Source organism: Nyctereutes procyonoides, unplaced genomic scaffold, assembly GCF_905146905.1.
Source record: "Nyctereutes procyonoides isolate TBG_1078 unplaced genomic scaffold, NYPRO_anot_genome, whole genome shotgun sequence".
NCBI classification, from domain to species: Eukaryota; Metazoa; Chordata; class Mammalia; order Carnivora; family Canidae; genus Nyctereutes; species Nyctereutes procyonoides.
The window spans coordinates 23399256-23422822 of NW_026575024.1; the positions used below are offsets into that span (position 1 = coordinate 23399256).

The 23567-nt window shown below is 51.2% G+C and overlaps 2 protein-coding genes across 2 annotated transcripts in view; one reads left to right on the top strand and one right to left on the bottom strand.

Moving 5' to 3' along the window:
* The window catches only part of LOC129522280 (fer-1-like protein 4), a 35535-nt gene extending 27493 nt beyond the window's left edge, over positions 1-8042 (top strand). Inside the window, 12 exon segments of the mRNA XM_055344421.1 lie at positions 2720-2847; positions 3048-3218; positions 3602-3756; positions 4335-4495; positions 4992-5021; positions 5023-5078; positions 6225-6323; positions 6555-6605; positions 6607-6794; positions 7283-7560; positions 7650-7750; positions 7840-8042. Coding sequence (XP_055200396.1) covers positions 2720-2847; positions 3048-3218; positions 3602-3756; positions 4335-4495; positions 4992-5021; positions 5023-5078; positions 6225-6323; positions 6555-6605; positions 6607-6794; positions 7283-7560; positions 7650-7750; positions 7840-8032 — 1611 coding nt within the window. The 3' untranslated portion in view covers positions 8033-8042.
* Positions 8043-9785: 1743 nt separating this feature from the next.
* On the bottom strand, positions 9786-23525 carry ERGIC3 (ERGIC and golgi 3). The gene is made up of 13 exons (XM_055304501.1): positions 23375-23525; positions 23166-23236; positions 22975-23062; positions 22642-22761; positions 17001-17094; positions 16008-16173; positions 15807-15864; positions 12197-12228; positions 11299-11395; positions 11157-11221; positions 10352-10488; positions 10201-10256; positions 9786-9999 (listed from the first exon to the last, which is right to left on the bottom strand). The coding sequence occupies exons 1-13, from the start codon at positions 23460-23462 to the stop codon at positions 9920-9922; spliced, it is 1152 nt and encodes a 383-aa protein (XP_055160476.1). The 5' UTR covers positions 23463-23525; the 3' UTR covers positions 9786-9919.
* Positions 23526-23567: the final 42 nt, after the last annotated feature.

Here is a 23567-nt window from a genome sequence, read left to right on the forward strand (position 1 = left end):
TGGGTGAAACAGGTGAAGGGGATTAAGGAGGGCACTCATGATGACCACTGGGTGATGGAAGAGATTGTTGAATCACTATATTGTATACCTGAAACAGAATGTTGTATGTTAACTAACTGGAATTAAAAACTTAAAAAAATTAAATTTGGGTGAAATAAGCAAATTGGATGATTCCCAGTTTGTGGAAGTTGGCACCAACAGGGTATTTTCCTTTCTCTTCCTGAAAATCATCCAAAACCAAAGAGAACAACAAAAATCCAGCTTCTTGATTATGGTGAAATCAGGAGAGCATTAAAACTGCAAACAGCCAGGAAGCCTGGAAGGGCTACCAAGATCTGCGTAGTTGATGTTGTGTGTGTGAGGAATGGGGTGAGGACATCACTCAGTGGAGCTCAGTGTCAGTCATCTGTATCTAAAAGAAGTGCACACCCCAAGGGTTAAAGCCTGCATTTCTCACTGAAAGCTAAAAATACTGAATAAGGTGATCCCTGGGTGGCTCAGCGGTTCGGCACCTGCCTTTGGCCCAGGGAGCGATCCTGGAGTCCCGGGATGGAGTCCCACATCAGGCTCCCTGCATGGAGCCTGCTTCTCCCTCTGCCTGTGTCTCTGCCTCTCTCTCTCTCTCTCTCTCTCTCTCTCTCTCTCATGAATAAATAAATATTTTTAAAAATTTTTAAAAATAAAAATACTGGATAAAAATAAATACACAAATACATAAATAAATACATAAATATAAATAAATAAAATACTGGATAAAATTTAAAAACATCTTAAATGCATCTTTGAGTTTCCAAGAAAAGAGGTGATTTTAGAGGAAAAAAAATTAAAAGCAGGAACTTTAAAAACCATGTACCTGGATTTTGTTCTTATCCACATATGGCAAGACCAACAGATCAGGAGGTGATTGCCTTTGAAAGGTAGTCTGTTCATTTGTTTCAGTTCTCAAGAAGAGGGGTGGGCTGGGCTCTCCAGGGCCACACAGGGAAGTCTGAAGGAGAATGCAAGGGCCAAAGCCTCTATTGTGGTTTCTGCAGAAAAAGTAAGACAAGACAGGGTAAGCAGGCTTAGGATTGGTTTGTGTGAATAATTCCAGCATGCTTTTTGGTACAGGGACTGTCTCTCTGTCTCTAGTCTGGCACCTGGCTCTGAGATGATTAGGGCAGAGGAACGTTCCTAGAATGAAGGGCCAAATGAGGAGATGGTTCAGAGCATGGGCTCTGGATTGGTTGGTTTCCTTATGAAAGGTGTCCTGGGCAGTGAGTTGTCATACACAAGGTGAATAAACACATTGCAATGATGCTCAATATGCCTAGTCATCAGGGAAATGCAAATTAAAACCACATTGAGCTACAACTTTGCACACACTAGAATGGCTAAAATTAAAAAGATTGACTGTACCAAGTGTTGACAAAGATGTGGAGCAACTGGAATGCTCATACACTGAAGATAGGAGTGTGAAAAACACTAAAAATGTATTACTGTATATAAATAATACTTCAAAAATTTATGTATGTTATACATTTACTAAATTGTGTGGTTATCAAAACAGAAAAGTAAGTTTAATACATAAAGTTAAAAAACATGCAAAATGGTGCTATGCATTGCTTAGGGATATGTGTACATGTAGTAAAAGTATATTTACTTTTTCTGTGTGTGTGAATCCTAAACCTCAAGTAAAGAGTTCTGGCTACTTCAGGGATGAAAAAAGAATTAAATCAGGTAAGGGGATTCCATTTGTTGGTAGTCTTTTATTTCTTAAGCTGGGCACATGCTCATTGTATTTCTTTTATATATATATATATATTTTTAAATTTTTATTTATTTATGATAGTCACACAGAGAGAGAAAGAGAGAGAGGGAGAGACACAGGCAGAGGGAGAGGGAGAGGCAGGCTCCATGCACCGGGAGCCTGATGTGGGACTCGATCCTGGGTCTCCAGGATCGCGCCCTGGGCCAAAGGCAGGCACCTAAACCGCTGCGCCACCCAGGGATCCCTATTTCATTTTTATATTAAAATATCTTTATCATTGTAAAAAGTAAAAAATAGAAAGTTATGATTTGAATATTAAAGTCCTATACATCTTTCTTTAAAAAAAGAAAGATCTTATGGGGCACCAGGGTGGGTCAGTCAGTTAAGCATTTGACTTAAGCTCAGGTCATGATCTCAGGGTCCTGGGATCGAGCCCCAAATCAGGCTCCCTGCTCAGTGGGGAGCCTGCTTATCCCTCTGCCTGCTGCTCTGCCTGCTTGTGCTCTCTCTCTCTAAAATAAATAATTAAATCTTTTAAAAAATTATTTATTTGACAGAGAGAGGGAGAGAGAGAACTCAAGTGTAGGGAGGAATGGAGGGAGAGGGAGAAGCAGACTCTTTGTTGAGCAGGCAGCTTGACTCAGGACTTGATCCCAGGACCCGGGGATCATGACCTGAGCCGAAGGCAGATGCCTGACTGAGCCACCCAGATGCCTCCCTATGCATCTTTTTACATATTTTCTGTTTCATTATATTTTTCATTATAGCTATTTGTATGTCTTAAACATTTCATAATATACTTAAAAGAAAATAAAAGTCATCTTGTCCAACCCCCGGGTAATTCCTCATGGTGGGAGATCTCTGTGGTAACTCACTGCTTTCACTTAATCCGTGATTTGGTCCCGCGAGGGTAACCCTGGGTTAGGACAGTGACACTTTTCTCAGCCCCACCCCATACTGTCCCCCTAGGCTACCAATCTGGCTCCTGCGGACCCCAATGGCAAGGCAGACCCTTACGTGGTGGTGAGTGCTGGCCGGGAGCGGCAGGACACCAAGGAGCGCTACATCCCCAAGCAACTGAACCCCATCTTTGGAGAGTGAGGCTGGGCCCTGGGCTTGGGAATGGGAGCACCTTTACCATCTGACCCTGTGGCCCCAGGGCTCCCACTCAGGCATCTGGTGTGGTGATGGTGAGGGAGTGGACAGAGGCTGCTCCAGGCTGCCCTGGAGCCCCTGTCCCCACAAGACCATCTCCTAGGGCATGGAGGTGACCTCAGCCATTCTCTCTCCCGGCCAGGGTCCTGGAGCTCAGCATCTCTCTCCCTGCTGAGCCAGAGCTGACCGTGGCTGTGTTTGATCATGACCTTGTGGGTTCTGACGACCTCATCGGAGAGACCCACATTGACCTGGAAAACCGATTCTCTAGCCACCACAGGGCGAACTGTGGGCTGGCCTCCCAGTATGACGTGTGAGTCCTGCAGGCCCTCAGGAGCCATTCTGAGTCTGATCAAAGACATTCAAGTTTACCTTCCCATTGGTATGTGCAGATCCTTTGGTTTCATAGAAGGGACCTCCCCATGACCAAGACCTTATAGCATAGTAGTCAAGACCGGGCTTGGGATTTGGCATCTTATAAGTCACTTGATCTCTCTAAGCCTCAGTTTCCTCAGCTGCAAAATGGAGGTAATATCACTGCCTCCCCTATTGGAACATGTGGCACACATCTTTGATTTTCATGGTTACCATAAGCGAGGATTAATCTGCCTTGCATCGGAGTTAAACCTGGATCACGTGTCCTCAAGGGTCCCCATCCCTGCCCCACCTGAGGCATTTTTCCCTTTCTGCGCACAGGGATGGGTACAAGGCCTGGCGTGATGCATTCCGGCCTTCACAGATCCTGGCAGGGCTGTGCCAACGCTGTGACCTCCCCGGCCCTGAATACAGAGCCGGGGCTGTCAAGGTGGGCAGCAAAGTCTTTCTGACACCGCCTGAGACTCTACCCTCAGGTACCAGCCCCCTCTGCAGGACAACCCACAGGGAGCAAACTGGCTAAGCAAGGTACAGGGGGCTCCTGGTGCCCGCTCTAGTGTGTCCCCAAAAGAGCCTGCCTCCTTCTACCAGCAGAGGAGGTGAGTTTGGCTAAGGATGAGGTCCTTGGATGGTGGGGAGAAAATGGTCTTTGTTGGTGAGCACGATCCTCAGAGAGTTGAAGTAGATCCCTCAGAGGCTAATCAAGCTTCTAGGATATAGGGTGGCCCATGGGGGTGGGTCCCATATGACAAAATGTGGCTGTAGAACTGAGCTCCTGCCTCACAAATGGCTGGTGGTATGTCTCTAAACAGAGTCTGTGCAAAGCCATGGCCCCTTCAATCCTACTGTCCTTCGACTGCTAGCTTTTCACTGGCAAAGGTTGTCAGAGAAACATCTCCCCACGTTCTGTGCCTTGTGGACTTGCCCTTCCAGCCCATGGGCTTTGTCCAAAACAGCAGCTGCCTCAGCTTTGCACTTCTGTTGTGGGATGAGGGAGGAAGGCAGGAGAGTTGGGAAATGTGCAGAACCCAAGCTTGTACCCCTCTTGTTGCAGGTAGGGGGGCCCCCAAGGTGACAAGTGACGTCCCCGAGGAGGCACAGGCATTGCTGGTGCTGCGGCACTGGCAAGAGATGCCAGAGTTTGGGATCCAGCTGGTGCCTGAGCACGTGGAAACTCGGCCCCTCTACCATCCCCGCAGCCCAGGGCTGCTGCAGGTGAGGGAGGGCTCAGCACCCAACCCCAGAACCCCAGGACTCCCACCTGCTCCTGGACCCTGGGCCCTCAGGATGCCCCTCCCCCAAGACCTCTACCTACCTGGTTACCACCCTGCCACTTCTGATTCTGGATTCCATACCTCGACCTGTGATTTTGTTCCTGCCTGATCCCCACCCCTGGGCCACCAAGGCTCAGACCTGGAGACCCAATCTGACCTCAATCCCAGGTCCCTAGGATCTGGACCTTGGGAACACCAGATCTTACTTTTGATCTCAACCTTCCACTCAGGGCCTTATCCTTAACCTAACCTCAGCAGTGGAACCCCCGCTTCAGACTCTACCTTCACCCTCATCCCCCAGGACCTGCCTGACTATGCTATTCTGGCCCCAGCTCTGCCCCCTAGTCCCCCCACCACCGCCAAGTCACCGCCTCTGGCCACAGGGCTGTCACAGGTGTGTCCCAGTAGGACCCTTCAGCCTGGTCCTATATTCCCAGGGATCCCTCCACAAGTGGATTGACATCTTCCCCCCGCGATGCGTCTACCCCACCCCCAGTTGACATCAAGCCTCGGCAGCCAATCAGGTGAGTTCTGACCCTCCTCCCCAGACGGGGGCGGGGGCCTCCAGTGAAGCAGGCAGAGGCTGCTGACTCAGGCTTTTCAGTTAGGTGAGCCGTTAAATTCGCTTTCTTCTCATAAACCATTGTGAGTAGAGTGTCTGGCACTTACAACCGAAAGAGTTTAAATACCAGTAAATGCCCTTCGGACTTGAGCTAGTCTGAGTGGAGTTCCGTGGAGGGTTATGTACTTCAGATGTCAGCAGTCTGTCACTTTCTATCTCTGGGCTCTGCTTTCCTTGGTGTTACTCTCAGGGACGTTTGCAGTCTGGGGACCAGGGGGCTGCTAACAGTGGCAGGCTTCCACCTTACCAACTCGACTACTTGAGCAGAAAAATAAACACTTCTTCACCAGTAAGAGCAAAAGTCTCGGGACCCTCATTGGATCGGCTTGCCTCAAACGCTGAGCCTTAACCAATCCTTGTGGCCAGGGTGCTGTAATACGCAGATGGGTAGTCCTGGGTGATGTCCTAGGTGATATACCTGCCTCTACCTGGCTCCAGAGGAATCTCCCAGATTGACAGCGTGGGGGTGAGGGTGGAGGGCTCAGCAACAGAGAATCCTGGTGCTGTCAACAAATGGAGGGAAATGGATGCTGGGCAAGAGAAAACAACAACTAGCCAGGAAAACCTGTGACAGCCAAGGACAGGGCTACTGGGTAGGATCATTCCTGATAGCTGGAGCCCGTCCTACCCCTCAGGGACTGCACACTCTTATTTCCACTTCGTCTCTCTCCCTCTCCCATTTGTTGCTGCAGACTGGCTTCCTCTGTTCTGTACCCTACAACTTCAGTCTGCATGGCATCCTGGCTTGTGGTGGCTCCAACCAACTTTGTATCTGGTGTTACCCAACCTTTCAGGATCCTGATTCCAAATTTATGGGAGAAACTTGTTGGCCCACTTTTGGTCAGTAGACCATTCCTGGTGCCTTCTGCTGTGGTGGGGGTGATCAGTGATGCCGGAGCTGTCCCTTTACATACCCAGCTGCCCTGATCACCCAGCTGGGCACATAGAGGCACTTGGTGAATTTCAAGGCCATGGCCTACGTCCTTCCTGCAGCCCCTCTCAAGACCCTCTCAAGAGTCTGAAAACTCTCTTCCAATACATTCCCCAGCTATGAGCTCAGAGTCATCATCTGGAACACAGAGGATGTCGTTTTGGATGATGTGAACCCACTCACTGGAGAGATGTCCAGCGACATCTATGTGAGGAGGTGAGCCTGTTGGCTGGGCCAGCAAACGGCTGTGTCTTAAGGTGCAATTGCAGTCAGGGGCTCGGGCTTTGGGCCGAGCCAGAGCCTTGTCCTCTAGGCCCACGCTGGTGCCAGGAGGTGGGGAAGGGCCCAGCCCAGTGGTCGGGGGGCTAGATGGGTGAGAGCTGGGTTCTGGGTTTGGCTCCCATGCCGAGGCCCACCCCTCCGCCTGCACCTCTCCCCTGGTTGCAGCTGGGTGAAGGGGCTGGAGCATGATAAGCAGGAGACAGACGTTCACTTCAACTCTGACTGGGGAGGGAAATTTCAACTGGCGCTTTGTGTTCCGCTTCGACTACCTGCCCACGGAGCGGGAGGTGAGTGTTCGGCGCCGGCCTGGACCCTTCACCCTGGAGGAGGTCGAGTTCCGGCAGCCGGCTGTGCTGGTCCTGCAGGTCTGGGACTATGACCACGTCTCCGCCAACGACTTCCTTGGTACTGCCTCACCTCCCTCCTACCCCGCCCGGCCCCAGTTTCTGCCCTCATTGCCTCTGTCCCCCTGGCCTTTGGTTTCCTGCTCTGGCCCAGCCCTGAATCCTGGATTTCACACCCTGCATCACTAATCTTTGCTCTCTGGCCTCATTCCTGAACTGATCCCTGAGCACAATGACACCCATTCCCACCCAGAGTCCCCAACTCAAGCTTCTGATGTGATCCAAGCTCAGGTCACTTTGGACGATGACACATGGTCCCTTACTTTGGCAGCCCGGTCCCATCCTTGGCCCTGCTCCGCCAGGGTGTGATAACCTGCCCACCTGCGGGCTGTGCCGTGTGTGGCCCGCAGCTATGGCCTGACCGCCATAGGCTGGCTTCTCATGCCCCAGCATAGTCCTGATGTGCTGCCATCCCGCGAACCCCCCACCCTCTCAGGGCCCAGACACACACTGATCTCTTGCCTAACCGGGAGAGCTCTGGACTTGCAGGATCCCTGGAGCTGCAGCTGCCAGACATGGTGTGGGGGGCCCGGGGCCCCGAGCTCTGCTCTGTGCGGCTGGCCCGTGATGGGGCCAGGCCCAGGTGCAACCTCTTTCGCTGCCGCCGCCTGCGGGGCTGGTGGCCTGTAGTGAAGCTGCAGGAGCCCGAGCACGAGGAGCGGGAGCAGCGGGAGGCTCAGGCTGGCAAGAGGAGGCAGAGGAAGAAGAGGGGCCGGCCAGAAGACTTGGGGTTCACAGACCCTGGAGGCAACGTCCACATCCTCACGGTGGGGGCAGGGCAGGCGCAGGGCAAGCGGTGCTGGGGGCTGGGCCTGAGCCCACCTGAGAGCTGGGCCTCTGTTTCCCCTTTCTCTAGGGGAAGGTGGAGGCAGAGTTTGAGCTGCTGACCGTGGAGGAAGCTGAGAAGCGGCCAGTGGGGAAGGGGCGGAAGGAGCCCGAGCCCTTGGAGAAGCCCAAGTGAGGGGGGAGGCCGGTAGAGCCTGAGAGGGAGGTGGGGCAGATGGGGGGCTTTCCCCATCATTCTGACACCACCTCTGCCCCCACAGCCGCCCTAAAACCTCCTTCAACTGGTTTGTGAACCCCCTGAAGACCTTCATCTTCTTCATCTGGCGCCGGTACTGGCGCATCCTGGTGCTGCTGCTGCTCCTGGTCCTGGTCGCGGTCTTCCTCCTCCTCGTCCTCTACACCATGCCTGGCCAGATTAGCCGGGTCATCTTCTGCCCTCTCCACCAGCCCTGACCCTAACTGATCCTGGATGCTCTTCCTGTGACTGCAGCCCCTCAAATCCCGCTCCCAGGGGCAGGGGGTCCTTCTCGCCAATACGAGCAGAGTTAAGTGCTTTCTTTGAATAAATTTGACCGTGCCTCCCCTCTGATGCCTGAACTCGGCTCTACGTGGTAATACAGGGGGCAGAAAACAGAGCTGTCCCTGGATGACCCGGGCTGAGGAGTCATCTAGAGATGGGAGGCTGCCACTCAGAAGAATGGGACCTGGCAGGGAGTTCAGGGCCGCGGAGTCCTGGCCACCAAGCTGTCATGCCCTCTGAGCAGCCCACTTGTTGCTCCCACTCCTGACAACGGCTGGGTCCCTTTCACTTAACTTGCTTATGGCTTCTACCATCCTGTGACAGCTAAGCACTTTCCATACTTCATTAGCTTGTTTATTCATCAACTCTGACAGCAGCCCTCTCAGCACACTTCTGGGTGCAAGTGATAGAAATCCTAACCCAAAATGGCTTAAGCAGAAAGGGATTTGGGGGGCTTGCTATTCCCAGGGTTTAACTGGCGACTTGTCATGGGATTCAAGCGATGTCCCTAGGACTGGTTCTCTGCCTCTGGGCTCAGCTCTGCTGTCCTCTGGGGGCCAGCTCATTTGTAGACAATCCGCCCCCTCAGGACTGTAGAATGGCGGCACCAACCTCATGTCTTCCCACATTCATATCCAGAAGCAAACTTTCCCAGTCCTGACACAGCCTGGCGTGCCCTGGCTCACTGTGGCCAGGGGGATGCGCTATGCTGACTGGGGGCCTCCCTGGAGCTTAGGGTGGGAAATCAAACCTCCTCCCCAATACAGAAGGTGAGAAGATAGGGAGGTGTCCAGGGGAAATTCGGGATACTGTTCACAAGTAGGAATGGTTTCCAGCTGACCAAAAAAACAAGACTCACTACAGCGGCAATACGATTTGCAATTTCTAGATGAGACCTGGCCAAGGCCACACAGCTCGTGAGTGATCCCATCAGAGCCGGATCTCAGGCCGGTCTGCCTCTAGAGATGTTGCTCTCATCATCCCACTTTGCTTCCTGTCTTCTCTATTCCTGCTTCCAGTATCTTACCCAGACACTCCCTGAGAAAGGACTGAATGAACTGACCAGCTGGCAACATCCTTGCTTCCCTGGGCTGCACATGGTGGGGTCTTGGGCCTGGTTCTGCACACGTATTCGGGGCTATAAAGGGAAACCCTGAGGAGACCCAGAGCTGGGGGTCTGATGCCAGACCGGCTCCACAGTGGCCATTGCTCCCATCTCTCCAAGTTTTTAGTTCTGCCTCCACCTAGGAGACTCAACCCAACCTGGCTGGACCCCTCTCAGTAGACTGAGCCCAGGGTAGCAGGGAGAAGCCCCGGCTTTAGCCCTCACTGAAGAGGTGACAAGCCCCAGTCTGCACCCAGGGCTCTAGTACTACTGGGGTCAGCCACTCATGATCCCGAGGGCCATAGTGGCTCCAGGAAGCTCATACGGGAAAGGTCCATCTCAGCCCTGGAGCTGGACCCAAAAGGCCCAAAGACCAGTGCAGAGGAGGGACTGAGGACAGGGCCGTGGGGTGGACATCCGTCAGGTTTGAATAAAGCCCTATTAGCCAGGGGATGTCTATGTGGGGCTCCCAGAGGGCATCTGGCCCGATCTGTCAGTCCTGACTGCTTTCAGTAAGTGGCTGAATGAGGGGTTGTTTCTAGGCTCTGGTCAGATACAAGAAGCACACGGAGACCAGTGAGTACTATCACAATTAATAGATTTATCAACCTGGGCTCAGAACGACGGAGTGGGGGTGCGTGGGGACGAGCCTGGGAAATGACCACAGGGCCAAAGAGAAACAGGAGAAGGGAACAACAGAGGGGGAAGGAGACAACTACGTTGTCTTCCCGAGATCAATTTTCTTCTGGATGGCTCGAGCTGAGTGGTAGATGAGCGAATCAATGAGTCCAGCCACTGGGGAGAGAGATAGAGGCTGGCACTCACCCAACACGTGGCTGGACCCCAGAGCCTCCTCACCTAACCGGCTAGGCCAGCATCTCCCCTTGGCTGCTGAGGTGCCCCTCCTTCCCCCCACCACAACTCCGGCAGGAAGCCCAGGCTTTATCTTCTCTGCCACACCCCAGCCCCAGCCCCAGCCAGCCTAGAGCTTCTGACCTGTGAACATGCCCCCGACGATGGCGCACACGCCCGTCAGGAAGTGTGTGAAGGACCTGGTGGAGGGACAGGGTGGGTGCCAGGGGCGGGTGTTAACAGGTACCCCTCCTCCCTGAAGCCCCAGGCCCCTCTCCGTCACCCCTGCCCTCACCTGTGCTTCTCTGTCAGCTTCACCATCATGGGTGACAGCTCATAAAGCACAAAGACTCCAGGAAGCCCCTGGTCACCCATCAGCCCATTGGCGACCTTCTCATGTCTGGTCACAGAGAACTGATTTGTCCTCAGCACCTGGGACAGGAAGGGAGTCAGGGCCAGGGCTGAGTCTGTGACCTGGCTCCCAAGCCCCCCAGACCTATGCCTGTTCCTGCCCCTCATGTGTGGCGCCTGCACTGTGTGGGAGGGAAAACAAGGCCCCGGTTGCTAGTGAACACCTCAAGGCCTAGGAACCCCCCCGGACACTCTCTCAGCCAGCCTCACCATCTCAGCTTCTCCTTGGTCACCAGCTCTTTACAGTTTACCAATCCCAGCTACATGCAGAGGGTTCTCTCAGCAGGGGTTCAGGGATGGGAAGCAACTCTCCAAGACCGCACACCACGAACTCCTGGCAAGGCCAGGCTTGACTTCCTGTCTGCCAAGATGCTGCTCCAATGGCCACAGTAGAAAGGGAAGGAGAGGACCCAGGAAGGGTGAGCTCCCAACCCAGGCAGACCATGTGGACAGTGAGCACCAGAGGAATGGATGGAGGCAGTCTGGGCAAGTAGAAAGCACAAGTGCTCTCAAGCCTGACAGCCCAGGGCCTGCACTCTGGCTGTGGGGGTCCCATCACCTACTGCCCCTGCACGTCAGCTTGTCATCCATCAGCTGGGGAGAAGAGCAGCACCCCACTTCCCAGGTTGACAGGACTCAAGTGCTTGGCACCAGGAGGGACTCGGATACCCAAGCTCCTGCAGACTCACCTCTCCATCTACCTTCATGTACACTGTGGGCACCACCTTCACAAAGTACTGGAACATCATGGAGGCTGCAGGGAGAAGAGAGCACTGGGCATGAATGCTGGACAGGGCTTTGGCAGCTGGGGGCCACCTTCTAGGCTGGTACCTTGGGGTGCGGTGACGTTGGTACGGTCCAAGGGGTTCACAATGCCTGGGTAGTCCTCCCCAAATGACAGGTGCCGGATATAGTGGGTCATGTTGATCTGCAAGCAACACCGACACGTGAGCCTCAAGCGCTCAAGGCCCCAACAGCCCTCACCCCATCGGAAGTTCTGTAGTGCAGCACCAGACAGGGGTACCTGGCTCTGGGGAGGGGGTGTGGGGAGATGGGGGAAGGAAGAAGAGGTCCTGCCTGGGAGATGTGACCAACACAGGCACCCCCACGCCCCACCGGGAACTCCTTTCTCACAGAGTTCACAGCCTCTGGGCCTCCACACTTTGAGGCTCCGGCTGCATCCAAACACAAGGCACATAAAGACTGGGCACAGACTCCGTATGGCAGGGGCCCACTTTGCCTGGGAGTCTCAGGCCAGGGAAGCCCAGCCTAGAAGCGCCTCAGATTTCCCAGCTCTGACTCCTGTCCTGCTCCAAACTTTATCAACCTCAGTCCCTAGAGGGATCTTTAAAAACCTGCAAATCTGATTATATCATGGTACTGGTTAAAGGGCCAACAGCTTCCATCGCTCTCAGGAGGAAGACTGACTACTGCTTGACCAGAGTCCCCGCCAACCTCTCCAGCCTCACCCCCCACACCAGCCCGGGCGGGGTCTGAGAGGTGCTCCTCTCTCTCCTGACTTTGCCAGGGGGTCTCTGCCCAGGACGCTCCTGTCCCCCATCCCCCACCTCTGGCCTGTGCAGATCTCAGTTCCTGACCCTCAGACCGATCCTCTAATAGAATACGGGATCTTTTTATCTGCGCCCTCTTCCCCAGTCATCCCCGTGGACACATGAAGCAGCAACCACTCCCACCCCATCCACCTGCATGGCTTCTGGCTGGTACGTACGTTGTCGAGGCCGAAGCTCTGCAAATCATGGACTAGGAGAGAAGGGAGAATGTGTCACCAGGTGGAGCAGGACTGGCTTCCTGCCTCCCTCAGTGTCCTCGCTCAGGCCTCCTCACCCCTCCCTGAGTATGACTGCCCAGCTCCTCTTCGGCCCTTCATCCCCCCAGCCTGGCCCTGCCTTGGGCCTTGTGCAAGTCCATGCCCTCCTCGGGCTTTAAGAACACAGACCCCATTTCCTTCCCAACATATACAGGGAGCCCTCTACGGGCATCTCCCAGGTTTCCACTCTCGCCCAGTCCCTGCTTGTACCTCAGGAGCCAAACCCTGCTGACTCTGGTCTCTTACTAAACACAGCTGATGGCCAATCACTGACCCCCAAGGTGAAGTGGGCCCTCAGAATGCTGTCCAAGCACTTTCCCTGGCCCCTTGGCCCCTACCCTCAGAGCCCTCAAAGGAAATGTCATGGGTACCCTGTACTGTCTATTCTAGAACAAGTGCTTCCTGCCCTCTGGTCCTGATCATTTCTGCTTCAAGGAACCCTACCTGAAAAGTAAGACCCCAATCCCAGGCCCATCCAAACCTCCCCCCATCCTGGGAGGGTAGGGTGCCCCAGAAGCCGGGGCTTGGCCTCCCTGGCGGGGCAGGGCCACTTACTCTCCACAGCATGTACTGCAGCATGAGGTAGGGAAGGAGAGAGAGGGGAGGAAGAGAAAAAAGATTGAGAGCTTCACAATGAGAACTATGGAGTAAGAAACATGGTAGAAAGGAAGCCTGGAGTATTCCTGCCTCGGCAGCAGGGTGTGGAACCAGCCAACAAGCCTCCTCCTGGTCCCATCCCCAGGAGAACTCTTCCCTAGCCAGTGAATGCAGGGGCTCTTGAGGGCAGAAGTATGGTGGCCTGAGAAGAATAAAAGACTTAGAGCCAATAAGCTACTTTCCTAGCTGTGTTACCTTGGGCAAGTCACTTGCCCTCTCTGGGCTTCAGCGATCTCTACAAAGGGCTGTCCTGAGGACCAGGTAGGATCTAAGACGGAAAAGTACTTGGTGAACTTTATAATTCCTGCCTCCTCCTCCAAGCAACAAGGATGTCAGGATCTAGCTCCCAAACCTTCAATCTAGCCAGATTATTTGGCCTCAGGCAATCAGAGCTTTGTATTTTAAACATCCTCCCAGGACACAGACCACCCCTTGCCCTGGGCTCCCTGACTCTGACAGCAGCCCAGGTGTGGGAGCAGAGAGGCTGCTGGGGCCTGCCAGCCCACTGCCTCCTCCCGAGTGCCTCCAGGCCCCATGCCAACAGCTCCACAGTGACCATCTTCCCACAGTCCCTGTGAGACCACCCTTCTCGACCCCCTCCAGGCCCACCTCCCATCCCTGACCCACACTCTGCCTCATCCCACACACTGCCTTCCACACCAGCGGGGCTCTCCTATTACTCCTGCTCACTACAGCCCCTGGGCAGCTCAGGACTGCCGCTCATCTCTCACCCCTAGACTGCTGTCACACTGGCTCTGCAGGTCCCCTAACACCATCCGAACTCCCAGCCCTCCCAGGGGCCCCACATCTCATCAGTGAAACCCCTATATTTTCAACCTCTACTCCTTACACTCACCTTGTCACCCCAACTGCAGCCTGGCCCTCTTCTCAGGGAAAGATCCTTTTCCCGGCAGCCTCCTCAGGGGTGACAAATTCTTCCCCACACTTACCCTCCTCCATGGCCTGAAGCGACACCTTGCTCCTTAATATCACTTCCAGATCACTGTCCCTCAAGCTGCCCCCCAACTCACCAGCTTTGCAGCTCGTGGCAAACTATACCAACTCTCCTTTCTCATTTTCATCACTTAAGAGATCCACACAGAAGCGCTTCTCCTTGGTGGCTCTAGCCTCTGGCCACAACTCTCTCCTCACAACCCCATCACCCTTCCCCACAATCTCCTCATCACCAGGCATCCTGCCTGTCCCAACTTCATTTGCCTTTCCTCCTGTCACCAGGTTTGGGCTTTCTACGCTCTTTTTCCTTCTCAAGGGTTTCACTCCAGCGACTGTCCCTCCCACTTGGAGCATGGCTCTGGCTTTCTATGTAGTAGACTACTCCCATAGCATTTAGTCTACGGTGACCTCACACATCTCCCTCAAGCCCAACATTTCCATCCAGCTCCAGCCCACTCTCCTCCCTTTAGAGTGAACTCCACAGAAGAGAGGTGCTTACTCACCCACTCCAACTCCACAACCTGTCCCTCCTGAGCCACAGAGCAGGTGCTCCCTATCACTCCATGAAAACTGCTGCCAAGGTCACAATGACCACTGTCCTGTCACACACCCAGTGGGCAACTCTTACTTGTCGTCCAGAAGCATCTGATCTGGGTTTGGAAACACCTCCATCTGAGGGCTTTCAGGACACCACCTCTTGGCTGGCATTCTCATCTGACCAGCGCTCCTACGGGTCTCAGCGGCTGCTCCCTCCCCATGCCCGCCTGCATCCTCTGACCTGGAGGCACACTGCTCAGTCCTTGGAGCTCTTCCTCTCCGCCTACCCTCACCTCCAGGGCAACCTCATCCAGACAAGAGAGCAGCCTACCTCTGCAGAGTCAGGTCCCCTCATGTAGCACCTCCTCAGAGCCCTAGGATGGCTCCGCGTCTCATGGAGGCTAAAAGTTCTTGTCCCTGGGGTGCCCTTCAGAGCACAGGGATGTGGCCCTGTTAGCTGGCTCACCTCATCACTGAGCACACCGCCAGCACCAGCTTGCTGTGCACCACTGCCCCCCCCCTTCTTTCAGTGCCTCCAACTTGCCAAGCCGTTCCCAGCTCAGAGATTTGGATACATGACAGCACACTCCTACCATCCCCTAGAGCCCCTCGCCTCCGTCCTCTTTACCCTGCCTTCTTTTGGTTCATAGTACTTAATAGCACCTGAGAGTCCATATATTTCACATACTTGTTTTCAGTCTGTTTCTTTACTAGAATGTTGAAGACCAGGACTGTTTTGTTCAGAGCTGTATTGTTAGCACCCAGGCTACAAGGGGGCACACAGTGACTGCTAAATATCTAGCGAATATACACATGAATAAATGAATGAAAATAAATTCCATTAGTTCATCCCTGTGGACAACCGTGTGACGGAGGTACTAGTATCTTCAGCCCCATTTCATAGGAGAAGAAACTGAGTAGGGCACAATGGCCCCCAAATCTGATATAACTCTCAGGAAGTGGGTGAACCTGCACTCCAGTCCAGCTCTGCTGACCCCAAGGCCTTCCATACAGCTCACCTGACATTGGGGGGCTACCTTTGGAACAAACGGTCTCCACAGCTGGGCTTATGCTGCCCTTCAGCTCGTGCTGTCCTTCACTGACACCAGCACCCCAGGACAGAAGGACTTGCCTGTCCATTTTATAAAGTAGGAAACAAGCTCAAAAAGGTTAAGAAACTTGCTCAAAGTTTCACACAGCCGGTAAGGTCTGAAACTGAACCCAGGCAGTCTGGTTCCTCAGCCTGTACTCTTATAACTGCTGCCCTGAGCTGAGGGTCTCCTTCAGGCCAAAGACACACAACCTGGGCAGGTGAAGCAGCGCTCAAACTTGCCTGGGATCCCAGGGTTTGAGGCTTACTCACCGTGCACGTGAGACTGCTGGAAGCTCTTCCCAGGAGCAAAGTGGAAGTTTCCAGCCACCTGTAGGGGACATTCCTGCTCATTCTCCAGCCGTCTCCTCCCTTCCCTCTCTCTCCTGAGGGCCTGAGTGGGCCCTGGGCTCACAGTGGAACAGGCCGATCCATAGTTCGGCTGGCCCTCTTCCGCCATAGTCCCTCCTGTACCTTGTTGACTTCTAAGAAGCCATATACTTGGCAGCCTTCATTCTTCTGCTCCTGCATCTTCTGGCTGAAGCCTTCTCGCCGGCACTGCTCAATAGTGTCAGGGTTCTTGAAGGCCCAGCCCCGACGGCGATAGGCCTCCCGCACATCCTCACAGGTGTTACAGCACCTGTGGAAGGGTAGGGGGGCAGTAGGGGGTGGGGAGTGAGAGCGTCACAGAAGCACAGACACAGAGTTGGTACCTTGGGACATAGAGTGGTTCTGTCTGCTAGTGAAGCCTCTACCAACTGCGTCCCTGACCACCAAATGTTCTCAAACTCTGTGCCCTCGGAGGGAGCAGGACTCTTAAAAATACACATTCCCGTTCCATTTGTGATAATGAAAAGTTTTAGGACATAGCACGGTAATGGTTCCACAACAGTTAAATGTAGTTAATGCCACTGAATTGTACAAGTGAAAATAGTCAAAATGGTAAGTCTTAGAAGTCACATATACTTTACCACAATGCAAAAAAATATTAAATACATATTCCCAGGCCCTACCCTAGACCTGTTTCTCAGGGCCAGGCCTGAGGAACATAACAGCAGTGGCCATATATCAAGGGCTGAATTACCTGGGCTGGGCCTTCAAGCTCAGGGCTTTACATACACTACACGGCTCATCCTGATGTGACTGTCATGGGTGTTATCATCATCCCCCTTCACGAGAGAGGTTAATTATGTGGCTTTGCCCAAGGACACAAGGGTGGAACCCAGGCATCTGGACTCTAGAGACCACCTATGAACCAGAGTGGGGACTTCAGCCTCATTCCCTGCTGTGGCCTCATGCAGGGCCTGGCCACAGAGCCCCGCTACTTGCACGAGGATCAGAGACTGAGGTGCGCACCCCATCCCTGTTAAGCTCTTGGTCCAACTTCTTCCCCAGCTGCAGTCTGACACAGGCTGAGGATGGTTGACACACAGCACCCCCAACCCGGCCCCCCAGGGTCTGGCTCACTTGATGTCTTCTGTCTCGGCACCGTAGCAGCTCTCACAGCGATCAGGGTTCAAGGAGTCAGGGTCAAACACCTTTACCTCGACTTTCCCGAGCTCTAAGGGGAGGGCAGAGGTAGGGGCATCAGCTCGGAGCAGAAAAAGTGAAATCTGCACCCCTGATCCCTGCACAGGCCCTTTGGCCTGTGGCTTGGGAATAATAAAAGCCATAGTAATAGCTAATATTGGGGCACCTAGGTGGCTCAGTTGGTTAAGCAACTGCTTTTGGCTCCTGGGATTAAGCCCTGTGTCAGGCTTCCTTCTCAGAGGGGAGTCTGTTTCTCCCTCTCCCTTGCTCCTCCCCCTCACTTCTCTCTCAAAAACATAAAATCTTTAAAAAAATAGCTAATATTTATATGGTGCACACTATGTGTCATTCACTAAGCACTTCCACACATATATTATTTCCTTAAATAAGTACTAGCCATGAAACAGTAACAGCAAATGCTAAATGTTAGCTGACTATAGGTTGCTGTGCACAGAATGTCTCCTTTCACCCAGACGCAGACCCTATGAAGCTGGGGATTATCATCTGCATTATACTTGCAAAGGTACAGAGGCTCAGAGACAAGAAGTGGCTTTGACACAATAAGTGGCAGATTTCAGACCCAGTTCCGAAGCGTATGCCTTTAGCTACCTCTTGGTGGTGCTCCTCAGACCTCTCCACACCAACCCCCTGCCAGTAACTACCTCCTCACTGCAGATTTCAATATTCAATACCCTGACCTCCTGACTTCCAACAGTCATTGTATCTTGTCATCTCATTATCATCCCCCTTCATTTCCACACACACAGCTAGACCTTGTTATTTCTAATGACTGCAAACCTTCTACAGTTCAATTTCAAGGATCCCAATCTCCAACTACTTATCCTTATTTTCCCAGCTCACTATCTCCAGTACCCAGAAACCAATTCTTTGACAACAGTGACACTATCACACCCGCATGCCCTCAATTCCCTCCTTATTTAAATTCCATGGTCCAAATGGGGAATGGACTATCTCTCTTCAATAGACGCTGCTGGGAAAACTGGATATTCATATGCAAAAAATGAAAATGGACCCCTATCTTACACAACTCACAAAAATTAACTTGAAATGATTAAAGACTTAAAGGTAAGACTTGATACTGTAAAACTCCTAAAAGAAAATAAGGAAAGAGCTCCTTGACATTGGTCTTGGCAATAATTTTTTGGTTATGACACCAAAAGTACAGGTAACAAAAGCAAAAATAAACGAATGGAACTACATCAAAATGAAAAGTTTCTGCACATCAAAAGAAACAGTTAACAAAATGACAAGGCAACCAATGGAATACAAGAAAATATTCACAAATTATATATCTGATAAGGAGTTAACATCCAAAATATATAAGGAACTCCTACAGCTCAACAAAACAAACAAACATGCAAGCAACCTAATTTAAAACGGGCAAAGGACCTGAATAATCATTTTTCAAAAGAACATATACAAATGGCCAACAGACGAATGGAAAAGAGCTCTACATCATTAATCATCAGAGAAATGCAAATCAAAACCATTAAGATACCACCCCCTGTTAGAATGGCTATTATCCAAAATAAATAAATAAATAGAAACAAGAAGTAAGGGACGCCTGGGTGGCTCAGTATTGACCGTCTGCCTTCGGCTCAGGTCTGCCTTCGGCTCAGGGCGTGATCCCGGGATCCAGGATCCAGTCTCACGTTGGGCTCCCTGCAGGGAGCCTGCTTCTCCCTCTGCATGTCTCTCATGAATAAATAAATAAATCTTCAAAAATAAATTTTTTTGACTTAAAAAAAAAAAGAAATAATTAGTATTAGGGTGCCTGGCTGGCTCATTCAGTAGAAAATGTGATTCTTGATCTTGGGATTGTAAATTTGAGCCCCACATTAGGTACGGAGCCTACTTAAAAAAAAAAAAAAGAAAAGATATAACTAGTATTGACAAAGATGTGGAGAAATGGGAACCCTTGTGCACTGTTGGTAGGAATGTAAATTGGTGCAGCCACTATGGAAAACAGTACAGAAGTTCCTTGAAAAATTAAAAAGAGAACTAGCATATGTTCTAGCAATCTCACTTCTGAGTATATATCTCCCACCCCCCCCCAAAAAAAAAATCCTATCTCATATAGGTATCTGCAGTCCCATGTTCTTTGCAGCATTATTTACAACACCCAAGACATGGAAACAATCTAAGTGTCCATCAGCAGATGAACAGATAAAGAAAATGTGTATATACACATAATGGAGTATCATTCAGCCATTAAAAAGAAGGAAATCCTGTTATTTGCAACAACATGGAGAAACCTTGAGGACATACACTAAAGTGAAATAAAACAGAAAAAGATGGGATCCCTGGGTGACGCAGCAGTTTGGCGCCTGCCTTTGGCCCAGGGCGGATCCTGGAGACCCGGGATCAAATCCCACATCGGGCTCCCGGTGCATGGAGCCTGCTTCTCCCTCTGCCTGTGTCTCTGCCTCTCTCTCTCTGTGACTATCATAAATAAAAAAAAAATTAAAAAAATATAAAAAAAAAAAACAGAAAAAGACAACTTTATGCTGTCTTTTATACGTGGATTCTAAAAAAGCCTAATTCATAGAAACCAAGAATAGAATGGTAGTTGCCAGGGGCTGGGAGGTAGGGGCTGGGAGATGTTGGTCAGAGTGTACAAACTTCCAGTTATAAGATGAAATAAATTCTAGGATGCAATGTACAGGATGGTGACTATAGTTAACGATACTTTATTGTATACTTGAAAGTTGTTAAGAGAGTAAATCTTTTTTTTTTATTTTTATTTATTTATGATAGTCACAGAGAGAGAGAGAGAGGCAGAGACACAGGCAGAGGGAGAAGCAGGCTCCATGCAGGGAGCCCGATGTGGGATTCGATCCCGGGTCTCCAGGATCGCACCCTGGGCCAAAGGCAGGCACCAAACCGCTGCACCACCCAGGGATCCCCAAGAGAGTAAATCTTAAATGTTCTCACCACACACACAAAAAAGATTAACTATGTGAAGTGATGGATGTGTCGGCTAACGATACTGTGGTAATCATTTTGTAATATATATGTAATCGGATCATCACATGGTACACTTTAAATTTACACAGTGTTACGTTTCTTTCTTTTTTTAAGTAGGCTCCAGTAGGGCCTGAACCCATGACCCTGAGATCAAGACCTGAGCTGAGATCAAGAGTAGGACACTTAACCGACTGAGCCAGCCAGGTGCCCTCACAATGTTATATTTCAATTATATCTTGACAAAGCTGGATAATAAATTCCATGGTCCACTACTCTAATTCTTCTCTTGCACATAACCAGAACCCATCTGTTCCTCTCTCTGTGTTGTACAACCCTAGCAAAACCCAAGCCCTAGTTAAATTCAATTCTGTGCCTACTTGCCTGTGCCTCCCTTAAGACCGCCTGGCAATCTTACTTGATTTCGCTAATCAGCTCACTTGCCCATTCTCTGGGATGACTAATTTGTATCTTTTCCTCTCATCTTAGGCTTCCAAAATCCCTTTCCCTTTCTTCATTCTTAGCTAAGGATCTTGCTCTCAATTTCCGTGAAGAACAGAGAAGCAAGAGAACCCATTTCATCTCCCCACCAAATCCACTATGCCACCTGCATTCTCTGCCACCCCCCACACTTTCTCTGCTCTCTCTTATGGCAAAACTCCTGAAAGCGTTGTTTTTCCTCAATGTCTCTATTTCCTTTTCTGTTTTTTGATCAGATTTTCATCCTTAACAGTATCAAAACTATTCTTTTTAAAGTCTCCACTGGCCTCCATGTTGCCAATCGCAATGGTCAACTCTTACTCCTTTTACTGGACTATCAGTGGTTTTTGACAGTTGCTTACCCTCTCTTCTCGAAACTCTTTCTCCACTTGGCTTTTGCAACATCTCTTGGTTCTCTTCTACCTTAATGGCTCTTAATCTTCCTTCCTGGATCCTCATTTCCTGACTTCTAAATATTGGAGGAGCTCAGGGTACAGTCTCTAGACCTCTCCTCTACTTACATTTACTCCCTAGGTTTTCTCTTTTAGTCCAATGGCTTTAAATACCATCTGCATGCTGATAACTCCTATATTTATTTCTCCAGCCTTTCTCTAATGTTTAGACTGGTACATCTAACTGCCTCCTTAACATCATAAGGGAATAAAATGGGCATCCCTAATTTAATATGCCTCAAACATGAAACCTACCCCCAAATTCTCATCCTTCCCTGTGGGACCAGTTCCCAAGAAGTCCCCAGTGACCACCACCGCCTGGTATTCATATCCTTATGTAGCCCTACCTCCCATAATGAATAGGGCTGATCTGTGTAACCATTTGTGTATTGCAGAAATGATGGTGTCCAACTTCTAAGGCCACAAAAGAAGCTGTGATTTCTACTTTGTGCTCTCCCAGATCACATACAAAAGTAGAAGCCAGATGCCATGTTGTGAGGACATGCAAGAAGCTCTTCCTAGAGGTGCATATGGTGAAGGCACTGAGGCATCTTGCCAATAGCCTTATGCATGAGCTCCCTTAGAAGCAGATCCTCCAGCCTTAGTCAAGCCTGCAAGATGACTGTAGCTCCAACAGCTTGATTGCAATCTCATGAGAGACCCTAAGCCAGAACCATCCAACCATATCACTTTTGAATTCCTAACCCACAGAAACTGAAAAAACAAATGTTTGTCCTATTAAGCCACTAATTTTGAGGGTAATTTGTTACACAGTAGCAGATATATAATACAACAAATTATCTTTTTCTTCTCTGGTCATGCTTATTGCAAGTCAATCATTTGTTCAGGGCCAAAAACCTTGGAATCAACCTTGACTCTGCTCTCTTATGCACAATATCCAATCCTACAGCAAATTTTCTGTTTTACTGGTGTTCAAAATATATCCTGGAATAAACAACTGATAAAGCTCACAAAATAGCAATCCCTAAGGTATGAGAAATCATAGCTTTGAGGAGGGTTTTGCTATGGTGGGAAGCTGAGTTAATATAGGTGTTGTGAGGCCACCTAGAAGCAGGAAAGGAACCTAGGTGAAGAGCCACTCTATACCAGGCATCATACATATGACTTCATTTGATCTGGTAATTCAATGTGGTGGGTAGTATGGTTTATCACCACTTTACAGCTGAGGCCACAGACTGTAAGAGACAAAGTTACATCTGAATTCAGGCAATCTAACTCAAGAATGTAAATTTAACCTGAAGGCATCCTGCATTCCAAAGGGAAAGAGCATTAAGGACTGAATTCGGCTAATGGATGGGGAAGCAAACACCCAGAGAAATGTGGGTCCATCTAGATGAGTTCTGCCAAGGCAAGAGCACATAAGACCTAACCTCAACTTTCTGTTACTCAACTGTGATGGGTAGGGACTGGAGACTGCTGAAGATGATAGCCAACTAGAGTACTCTACTCAATATACAGAGGCCAGAAGCTTGGATTTCAGGCCACTCTGATTCTTAATAACTGGGGTACCCTAAGCAAGCCACTTGACTTCTCTGGGTCTTAGCTGCTTCATTTGTCAGTTGGTCGGCCACATCCCAGAAGGAAGGGCTTGGGCATGTCCAGCTCTGGGATCTAAGATCTGGCCTCCTCCCCACAGTTACCATGACGCTCGGCCTCTGAGCTCACGGGGATGCCATCCTTATCTAGCCGTTGCTTAAACAGGTTGTGTTCCACATCCAGCTGCTGTTCCCCAGCCACATCCATGGCATCGATGCTCAGATCTGGAAGCAGGAAGTCAGGGTAAGGTACTGGGAACCAAGGGGCTAGGGGGGAATCTGGGTTTTGGAGGGTAAGGGGATGCTGGGACTGTCTTGGGGCACCAATGGATTAGGGGAAGGAGGTTGTCCAGGGGTCCGGTCCAGAACCCAAGCTGGAGGTGTGCAGCTGGAAGCCCACCTGAGAACTTGCAACTCCCACCCCTGGTGGGTACTCACAGGCACAGGGCATGTGCGGAAAAAACACGTCGATGTTGATTTTCAGTTTATCTCCCCGTGACTTGTCCACGTAGAGTTCAGGATGCACCTGGAGCAGCACTACTTCAGTAAAACTTGGCCCCATGCTTCTCCTTCCCTACTCTCCTCCCTAAAATGCCAAGCCCCGCCCACGTACTAGCCCCGCCCCTTACCTCCGTGGTGAGGTAATACTGCAGCTCGGACAGAAACAGTAGCAGCATGAGAAGGCCACTGACAATGGTCACTGCAGGGAAGGGAGCGAGGGTCAGAAGGGCCTCTGCTCACTCTCTCAAGCCCCCCCATAGGCCGAGCTGGGTCCGGGAGTCCCGGCCAGCCTCTCGGACACCTCTGTCCCCGCGACCCCGACCCCGCCGCGGCCTACCCGTGGCGCCCCCGCAGGTCTTGACCCGGAAGTCCTCCAGAGTCTTGGGGTAGGCATCGAACTGCTTGAGCTTCCCCAGCGCCTCCATGGGGACCAGCCGGAAAGGGGACGCCAGCCGGCCCGCCCCTGCAGCCTCCTGCTTCCGGCCCGGAGCTGGAGCCACGCCCCCTCCCTGTCCGCACGCAGGCGCAGC